The 10,951-nt window shown below is 36.7% G+C and overlaps 1 protein-coding gene across 4 annotated transcripts in view; it reads right to left on the reverse strand.

Annotated features, from left to right (window-relative positions):
* EndoB (SH3 domain containing GRB2 like, endophilin-B) overlaps positions 1-6,516 on the reverse strand; it is a 277,611-nt gene extending 271,095 nt beyond the window's left edge. For all 4 annotated transcript variants that reach the window (XM_090397228.1, XM_090397230.1, XM_090397229.1 and 1 more), the window contains exon 1: positions 6,429-6,516. In XM_090397228.1, coding sequence (XP_090253354.1) covers positions 6,429-6,500 — 72 coding nt within the window. In that variant the 5' untranslated portion in view covers positions 6,501-6,516. The remainder of the gene's footprint in view (positions 1-6,428) is intronic.
* Positions 6,517-10,951: the final 4,435 nt, after the last annotated feature.

The following is a 10,951-nucleotide window of genomic DNA, read 5'->3' on the forward strand; positions in this document are numbered from 1 at the left end:
GGAAATCCACTTAAAACATGACACTTCCCATAAAGATTCCCTTCAATCACTTTCCCCATTGCAGAAATTCTATTCCTGCAATGGCCTTTTTTTTTTTTGTACTTTCATGGACACTACTCCTCTGAATTGGCCACTACTATTCCTTCACTTTCTTTAGCCATATACGAACTAGTGTAGCTATACTGGCAAACACCCGTACACTGTCCAACTCCAAACATGCTGAGCAAACTTATCTTTCATCATTCCAGCCATCTCTATTCTTTGGAATAATCTCTCTCATACTGTTTTCCCCACTGAATGCAACTTCCAACTCTTTAAGAAAGATCAGTAGGTTAGTTATTTTATCCTTAATCACTTACACACACACACACACACACACACACACAAGGCAATGTAGTGTTATAGGTCCCGTGATGTATTGTGTGTCGGTCATAAAAAAAACTATTTGTTTTTGAGAACAGAGCTTAAAGTTAGTTGTCTGAAACGTTCTACTAAGACATCAGAACACACACAAAAGAGATGCATTTATTCCAATTTCTTAATTCTGTTTGTGAACTCATTTCCAAATGAAAGGACTAGAAAAAATGGTGATATAGGTCTGTGATGTCTATCATTTGGTCATATCAGCTCACCAGCCTGGTTGGCCAAGTGGTTAGTGTATCCACTCCTAGGCTAAAAGACTATGAGTTCAAATCTTTCCTAGGGCATGAATTTTTTCATCACACATCATTCATACAAATACACACACACACACACACACACACACACACACACACACACACACACACACACACACACACACACACACACACACACTCTCTCTCTCTTCCAAGATGGACTAGGTCACCTTGGGAGAAGTAGAACCAATCTGCCCACAATGGGAGAGGCCTTCATCCAGTAATGGGGAAGGTACAGGCTGAATATCATATCATATCATATCACATCAGGTCAGGTCATGGAAAGATTTGGAGAAACCTATATGGTCATTCTTCATATTTCCAAGGCATCTGATCATGTCTAGAACCAAAGCTTTCTCAACAAGCTACTCTTATGGTCTCCTTCCGATTGTCCTGTCGGATCTGTTTAAGTTAGGAGAATGAAGTAGGGTTTCGCATGTTTCTTTATAAAGGCGTTCCATGATTCTTCGTTCTAATTCTTCACCGACCAGATGGTAACCTACATTTCTCAGTTTATAGAAAGAAGACTCATACAGGCCATTATATCCATGTGGAATCTCATCACCATCCCAGTCAAAAGGCAGGAACTATTAAAACACTGGTTCATCGGGCACACTCCTTTTGTTCTTCAGACAATCTTTTACAGAAAGAACTACAATATATAACTTCTTCCTTTCTATCTAATGGTTATAAGAATTGCTTCATTAAAAGAACTTTGAGTAGTTTTAATATGTCTTCCTCTTCAAACACAGAGGAAATAACGTGCATCACTGTCCCTTATGTACAAGGCATCAGTGAACATATAGCAAAAGTTTTAAAACCACTGAATATTTTTGTTGCCTTTTGACCGTTTAGAAAAATCTCCACCTTTCTCACTTCTCCTAAGGACAAGCTTCCACATCTTAATCATCCAGGTGTCTACCAGATTCCGTGCTCTTGTGGATTATCTTATTTCAGACAAACGGGAAGCTCTGCCTCTATTCGGCTAGAAGAACACCAATCTTATATTGAATACTTTAAACCTGAAAAGTCTGGACTTTCTGAACATGCCATCTTCACTAGACACAGAGTTCATTGGAGAAAGACGAGTTCTTCACAAAAGTCAGTTTCTCATGGAATGCCTTTATAAAGAAACATGTGAAACTCTACTTCATTCTCCTAACTTAAACAGATCCGACGGCTTACGTCTATCCCCTTTATGGGAGATAGTACTTTACAAATCAGCTAATCTTTCCTAATTTTTTATTGTATTAATTTTTTTTTTTTTTTTTTTTAAGGAAAGTTATTGACCTTTTTAGTTATCTTACACCAGCTACTTAGGAGGGGCTTTTTGGAATTGTCAGTTAGTGTTTAATTTTGAGCTTAATGTACTGAAGATGCCTGTGACACACATGCGAAAATTATACTATTAAATAATCTTTCTATGTGAGTTTTTTCCGTTATTTATTTCGTATCGATATGTCTACTCACGGTATACCTCTTTTAAAACTTAAAGAATTTGGTGCTCTTGTTCATTCAAAACATTATTCTCTCGTGTGAACACTTAACACCTTATAAATTTCATATGTGATCAACATTAGAATGGTATTCTCACATTCAGTATGTTGCACTCAAAACATTCTTATGAATTCCTGATTATATAAAGAGGGCAACCTGCCTAATAGGTCATCCTTCTCAGACTCGTCCAGTCACTGTTTTACAGGTGCTATTTCTGTATTATGCCTTTTTTTATAAATATTGTCATGGGCACTGCTCAGTTGAAATGGCCACAGCCATCCCTGCACTTTTCTCGAATTGTGCAAGAACTAGAGTAGTCAGTGGTCAACATTCATGAACAATCCTACTCCATGCATATTAACCAATGTCCCATCTTCCTTACATTCCAGCTACTTCTGTTCTTTGAAACACTCTTTCTCATACTTATCCAGTGTGATGGCAGTAGTGCAAGGAAGAGCCTACATTCCACTAAACTCCTACCCTTCTGGATATGGTACTAAGAAAGTTGCTTTTTTGGATATGATGATAATCAGAAAATGGCTAAAGCCATTCACAGATATAAGCAGCACAATTTACAAAAACAGTACAACTAACAACATCAGAAGACAATGTCAACTGAATAAAAAAAAAAAAAAGCATTTATTTGGAACCTGATAAAGTCTAAATTTTACATAAATGCTTATAGCTACATGTCAACAAGCTGCAACATCTTTGAAATGTTTATCCAACTGACAAACACTAATATTGAGTTCACTGCATTTGTCACAGATGAGATAAATGAAAACAAAGATTATATAAATTTTTCTAGAAATATTTTATCTGGTATTTAACCACAAACAAACATACCAAATAGAAACTATATTTCGACTAGTTTTGTGAAATGCTTTGTTTCACTTCATTAGGAAATAACATGAATAAACTAAAAACATCTCTAGTGAAATATCTGAACTTGTTTAAACAATGGAAAGTGTGCATTTGCGTAATTATTACACTGGCTGCTAGTTCATGGGTTGCTGTATACTACTAATAGATATGAGTATGTCGTGATGGATTAATGAAGACCAGACTTCATGCAAAATCATATTTGACATTAAAATATTTTCTATTCAGTTGTTTGCCAATGATGCAAATGGGTAGAGCAATAGTTAATAAAGATGTTAAAATTTTGAAGGATGATTTGGATAGACTGGCAATCTGGGCAAAGAAGAATGGATGCCAGTTTAATATGGCAAGTGTAAGGTAATGCATTTTGGGGGTGAAAAGATTAACTGTATGCCACATTGATGAAACTGTACTCCAGGAAATTGATGAAGCCAGGAATTTGAGGGTGTGAGTGAATAGGGAATTAAAGTTTATTTTATTGCAAAAGTGGCTGAAGAAGCTCATCAGATTACTTGATTACCAAAGAATCAGATTACTCTGATGAAGAGAGATAAAGAGTTATTATACCACTTTATAGACCCTTGGTAGGATCTCATTTTGACTACTATGCACAGATCTGGTCACTTGGGTTTCTTGGGGATGAGGAAGTGAAGAGGATCCAGAGGCAAATGACCAAGATGGTAGCATATCTATGGAATGAACCTTATTAGGAAGATGATGATTTATGGTTTTAATGGTACAAGGACAGTAGAGGTCATACTGTGCCATATCAAAGGTTATAGCAGTACACAAGTAAAATCATCAAAGCAGTACACAAGTAAAACAATCACAAATATCCATGCCCATGGATGTTTCATATCCCATGGATACGAACCAGTATCTGTTGGTTGGAGAGCAAGTACACTAACCACTCAGCCAACCAGCTCAGCCCTTATGAGGCCAGGTTGAAGATTTGTGGTCACAGAAATTGGTTGACAGGCAACTGTGAAGGTTCCTGGGAATCGCATAAAATTTTTAAAAGTATTGAGATACCCTTGTTTTAGAATAAAAAATACTTATGTATATTTCTGTTGAAAAATGTGGCCTCTGCTGTTATAAAGGAAAGAAATGTATAATTGGAGTCTGCTATAAAGCTACATACTTTTCCTTTCAATTTGTGACTCTGAAAGAAGTGTTCAGTAGCATATCTATTCATGTAGGTGACAAGACCTGCATCACCCAAAAGCAAACTAGAGGCAATATTATCAGTCAATGGAAATGTGTGAGTGCAACAATAACAGTAAAGTAACACCAAGAAATTAAAGTGCTAATCGCAACCCAACAGAATACTTATGGGAAGAAGAAGAACACTGGTAGTAGATCAGACCAATGATTCCGACAAGACATGAGCTTACAGTCAAATTGAAGGAATAATAAGGGTTCAAAATATTTGCATAATTATCATACAGCATGCCTAGAAATGTGGAAATATTGATCAAATCCAGAAGAAGGCCAATGCATTATTAAAGCTTGTGCAACTTTGGTTTCACTGAAGTTGCACAAGCTTTGGTTTCACCGAAGAACTATAGTTGTGTTCTAATAATTATTTGACATGGTGTTTATTAATTGTATACTTTGCTAACACAGTATGTGCAAATTATTGTACAAAATTTTCTGGATTACTGCATGAGCAAACAAGAGTTCAGGAATATCTGTAAAATGTGGAAAGGTAACCTAGCTAACTTAAGTCCCTCAACTTTTGAAAAAAGTCTGATATCATCTCTCAAAAGTAAGGCAAATGACATTCAAAAACAGACTACTGGTCCAACAATCTCCCAACAATGGCTTCCTGGTAGAAGATCCCTGTGCTCTGCAGCCTGGTTTTGCTTTTCCTAAGAAGATTTGGTCATTAATCAACAGGATCAGAACTAACCAGGGTAAATGTGGCTACCTACTGCATAAATGGGGTTGTTAGACCACCCTTATTATGATTGTTCTCCTATGGTTCAGACAATTACTCATATTGTGAACGACTGCCCAAAGCGTCAATTTCACAGTGGTGGCCTACAGGAGATCCACAAGGTGACAGATGAGGCCTTGGATTGGCTTTCCAGACTGGACATTGACCTGTAGTTGTTCTGTATTCCTTTTGCCATAAGAATAAATAAAATAAATAAATGGCATTTTATAGGATTTTTTTTTAGTGCATGGTAGGAATGGAGAAAATAAAGGGTCATTCATGAAAAGTGTGAGTGGTTAGCAAGAATGTTAAGACTAATACTAATTTTTTTTTTCTTTGAGGGTGGTAAATGGTTTGGCATAGGTGATTGTGAGTGCTTCATCAGTAAATGAGTTTAAGGTGAGATATAATAGATATTGTGTAAATAATGGTTAGCATGTAAATAGTGGGTCTCCTATGATAAGCTCCTGATGCCATGGAGATACCTGTATCATAACAATACATTCAGTTACACATATACACCCATCTTCAGCTATAATTTCAAATAATCCAGTCCAACTCTTTACATTACAATTGTTTAGCTCTACTAATTACAGATCCATCCTACATACTACTCTTCCCACATTTGAGAATCAATCCTTTCTTTTGAAAACCATTAAAAGGAATACTTGGGCTGGTTAACATTGAATCTGATCGTGCATTTAAACAGATCATGCCACTTAAACTGTCTGCAATTATTCATTTGTTTTTTTTTTTCTTCATTGGTAGTATAATTTAGCTGTAATGTGTAGGTTTAGGGTATCGAGGTCAGATATTTACACCGCAGAGCTATATGCCATTCATATGCCTCTGAAAATTCTTCGTACCAACCACGATGGTGTACGATACACTGTGAGAGTGGATTCCATAATTTAGAGTGCGCAAAATCTTTTTAAACAAAATATTCGTATTATAAATGTCTAATATAAATAAATCTTGTAAATTAAACAGTAAGAAAACTAGTAGATTCGCACAGAATACAGTCTTCCACTATTTAAAAAATATGTGAATTTGTTAATCTACTGTTTGTAATCAAGTACGCGTAACTCGCAAGTAGAATCAGGACTAGAAAGCAGCACCAACTGTATTCAATTACAGGAGAAGCCGAATCTCATTAAAGAAAACAGTTTTCATGTTCCGATACATTTATCCACACGATCGACTGATGCGATATAAACACATGTGTATCACCTGACAGTTAAACGCTCCACATTTATATAAGTTACGCCTCCGATAAAATTTATCACTGCTAAAGCCCACGACAACCATCTACGAGGGCCAAGCAACAGTAATCATTGATGTTATCTTAAAAATTATGGTCTGAAATCATATGCATCCATGCTACTTCCACGCTTTTATTTATGATGTTTAAATTCAACGGAATTTGGGCTTACTTGGACAGCTCTAGAAAATACCGTAGCAGCTTCAGCTGCTAATCCTTTAATTGTCTTCACACTGAACTCCATGACGACACACAACGACCTCTATGACTAACTCTGCTATGCTAGTGCAATGTCAAACAACGAACATAACACCCTCTGTATAAGATGAATTCTGTACTTGAATAATAATTATAATTATTAATATTTTTGACATTTTTATTAAAATAGAAAAACAGAAAAACATTACAAATTAGAAAGTAAACGCTATTTGGCTGAATGAATTTTTTTAAGCAAGTTCCAAGCAAACCAGGATTCCATCAGTTTTTATAGCTGTTTTTGATGAAAGAGCTGTATTTGATTAACAAACATTTAACCTTAATAAATGGAAGTGAAGATACATTCTTTCAAAAAACAAACTAACATATTTTATTCCTCATATGATGAAGGGGAAGTCATTCATTCTTTACACAACATATATTATTATTATTGTTATTATTATTATTATTATTATTATTATTAGTAGTAGTAGTAGTAGTAGTAGTAGCAGCAGTAGTGACGCTAGCCGAAAATTGCCACGTACTCCCTGAAGACCTTTAGCGTACCACCCGGGAGTAGTACTAGTAGTGATAGAGCCTGTGTAGCTCAGTAGAAGTGTCGTTTGCACTCCACGAGGCTTGACCGCACGAAAAAAGACTCGGGGTTCAAATCTAGTCGCCGATTAGAGGAACATTTTCTAAGCCTTATCTCCATGGCAGTGTTTCTCAAAGTGTGGTACGCGTACTCCCGGGGATACGCGAAAGGTCTTCAGGGAGGGGGTACGTGGAAATTTTTGGCTATGCCTCATTAATGCATGGAATCATTATATTTCTCAACAAATAGTGCAATAGAGACAACTGGGATAAAAACGGCACTAACTATTGAATCACATCTCCTCTCCAACAGAAACTGCGATATAGACTCAAGCAAAACCATATGTTGCCGGTGCAACATATGGTTTTGCTTGACACCACACCGTCGTGAACATGTTAAAACTAAGAAATATATAGTCAATGTGTTTCAGATATTATGGAATTCGGTTGAAGAGAATTAGCATTTCAACTCAACTGTTAAAATGCTAAATTGTCTTTGGTTCGCGCGATCTTTTGTTAATACTCACCAATCATATGCACTTCTTCATAGCTACTCTCTGTATCTCAAGTCTTGTAAATTACTGGTAATTTTTGCATGAAATAATGGGAAAGAAAAAGAAGTTATTTGGGTTGATGACTTTGAAGATGCACATAAGGAAACTGTTCTCGGTGCCAAAAGTAGCGATAGCGAGTAGGAATTTCTTGGTAAGTCACACCATTTGCAGTTTTTTTCTGAAAACTTTATTTCCGAAAGTCCCCGCATATATCTCACAACACGATTTTTTAGCTTTAATTTTGGGAAAAAAGTGCGAGTTATATTCGAGTAAATACAGTAATTTTTTAGCTTTCAAATTCTTAAGTATGGATCATTGGTTAAAGATTGGATTTATAAAACCCACAAAAGAGAACAATAGAGCAAATACAAGTAGCTGTAAGCAACAAGAAAATTGATATTGCATCTGGATCAAATGAAATTGATAAGGTTATGTCATCTGACATCTCTAGAGAACCAACTAGGAAGATGAAAAATCTTCGTAAGTATGATATGAATTCCTTGAAATGTGGATTTTCAGGGATGGGAAATGAAGAGGAACTCATTCTAAATTTTGTTCTATTAAAAATAGATCATATTTTTTGTTTCCATGAACATATAAATTCAAATAAAATAAACATTTACAATGAAATATACTTTATTTATTTATTTATTTGATAGGAGGGGGATACTTGGTAATAGTGAAAATTTAAGAAGGGGTACACAGATATCTGAAGTTTGAGAAGCACTGTTCTACGGGTTCCCTAGTTAGTGAATCTCTGACACGGGCAAGCGGTTTTTTTTCACCCGGAAACTCGGGTTTTTTTCCAGTAAACTCAAGAAATTATGCAGTCGAACCCGCACCATTTCCAGACATTAAAAATATTGTGTTAGGGTTAGGGATCACGAGATGGTGGCACTTGCTAGTCGCCTTCCTTACTGGGTGCCGATTAATTAGTGACAGCCTTTGGCCAGCTATCTCTGATTGGCTACCAATAACGATTGAACTACCCACTCAGTCTCCAAAAGCTAATAAAAAAAATCAGCTAAAGCCTTTTTATTCCCGTATATAGGGAGTATGCGAGGTCGTTTAGCCCTATCTAACTTTTGGAGACTGAGTGAGCAGTTTAATCTCCACTGGTACCCAATCAGAGATAGCTGGGCCAAGGCTATCACTAATTAAGTGGCACGCAGTGAAGAGAGACGGCTCAAGAAGTGCCGCCATCTCGTGGTCCCTAACCCTAATACTCGTATTTAATGTCTGAAATAATATCGATTTTCTTGAGTTTACGGGACAAAAAACCCAAGTTTCCAGGAGAAAAAACCGCTTGCCCGTGCCAGAGATCGACTAACTCGAGAACCGGTCGAAAAAAGTTTAGAAAAATTTCTTCTAGTCCGACTAGATTCGAAACCAAGAAGTCTTCCTTCGTGCGGCCAAGCGCTGTGGTATGCAGACGCCACATCCAGTGAGCTACACAAAGGGCTTAAATGGCCTCGTCTACTCCATATACGGGAACAAAAGGGCGTTAGCTCATTTTTATTTTTGATTTGTGTTGTAGTAGTACTACTACTACTAGCGGAGATGATAGGGCACTTGTGTAGTTTTGTAGCCACATTCCATAATGGTGAACTTCGAGAACAAATGACATACTGAGTTCGATTCTAATTGCCGACTAGGCTTTGCTTTAGCCTCACAGGACAAAGAATACAGCATCGAAAATATGTCGTTCATACAAGAAAGTTAAAATTGACTTTAAGAGTAGTTATAATTCCATAGATATCTTTTATACATTCTTCATTTATTCAAGATATGAGAAGAAACAGGGAAACAATCAAGAGTACTTTTAACCACAAAGGTGCAGAGGTATGCTAAAATAACAAACCAATGCAAATATACAAATAACATTTAAAAAATAATTTTAAATACCACTTGGCCCTCTGCGAAGTCCACATATCCTCCAGAAGGTAGCGAGATAACCCTCTGTCTCTCTCTCTCTCTCTCTCTCTCTCTCTCTCTCTCTCTCTCTCTCTCTCTCTCTCTCTCTCCAATCACTTCAAAACCCAACCCAATGTGGATATTCCTTTTAGAGAAATAAAATTAGTGAAAGTCGATAAACAAAACAGGTAAATTATTTATAGAAGACAGAGAATACAAAATTAACAAATAAATATCATCCATGTAGCATTGTTTGATGAGTCCTGGGACTCCTTGAAAGTGTCACATAAGTGAATACTGATGCCTTTTATTCTGCAAAGGGAGAAGAGCAATTATATATATAATATCAGCTAACGCCTGTGTTGTTCCCGTATATAGGGAGCAGGCGGGGCCGTTTACTCTATCCAACTTTTGGAGACTGAGTGGGTAGTTCAATCTCCACCGGTAGCCAATCAGAGAGACAGCTGGCAGGGTTATCACTGATTCATCGGTACGCAGTAAAGAAGGTGGCAAGCTAGTGCCGCCATCTCGTGGTCTCTAACCTTAACACAATATATTTAATGTCTGAAAATAGTGTGGGTTTGACGGTCGATTTTATTGAGTTTACGGGAAGAAAAACCTGCGTTTCCGGGAGAAAAAACCCGCTAGCCCGTGCCAGAGATCGACTAACTCGGGAACCGGCCGAAAAAAGGCTTAGGAAAATTTCCTCTAATCGGCGACTAGATTTGAATCACCAAATCCATTCTTTGTGCGGTCAAGCGCCGGAGAGTGCAAACGCCACTTCTACTGAGCTACACAGGCTCTAACTGTTTTATTTTATTTTATTTTATTTTTATTTTACACCTGTTTATTTTACTCCTAATCGTCGTTATCCACCTTTACAATGAGTTGTCCTAGTGTTGCACCACCTTTAGACTTGAACTACGTTCAGGCGCAAACTTAATTGTTTGCTTACTTGGGATTTCGAGTAAAATAAACAAGCTTATAAAATTACTTGGTAACCCTAATATAAATTACCCAAGGTGAAAAAACTTATTTACATCTATATCTCCTCCAGAGATTTTTATTCAAAATAAAAGCACCTTGTAGCAACTTGTATATGTAAAGTTGATAAGGCTCTGTATTACTAAAACCTTGGTATTTAGGGTCTAGCTACTCACTGAGGAAACCTCAAATAAGGTTGAAACCGATCTGGGTAGTGACCCTACCCATAAGGTATTGCAGTATACATCTCTTAGTGAGATGTGCTTTACATTATAGAAAATACTAAGAATAGTGATCAGAGCTTTACCCATCTTTACAATGAGTTGCCCTGGTGTTGCACCACCTTTAGACTTCACCACGTTCAGGCGCAAACTTAATTGTTTGCTTACTTGGGATTAGGAGTAAAATAAACAAGTTTATAAAATTACTTGGTAACCCTAATATATATATATAT

This window comes from Typopeltis vanoorti, chromosome 8 (assembly GCF_054136105.1).
Source record: "Typopeltis vanoorti isolate ZY-2024b chromosome 8, IOZ_Tvanoo_1.0, whole genome shotgun sequence".
NCBI lineage: Eukaryota > Metazoa > Arthropoda > Arachnida > Uropygi > Thelyphonidae > Typopeltis > Typopeltis vanoorti.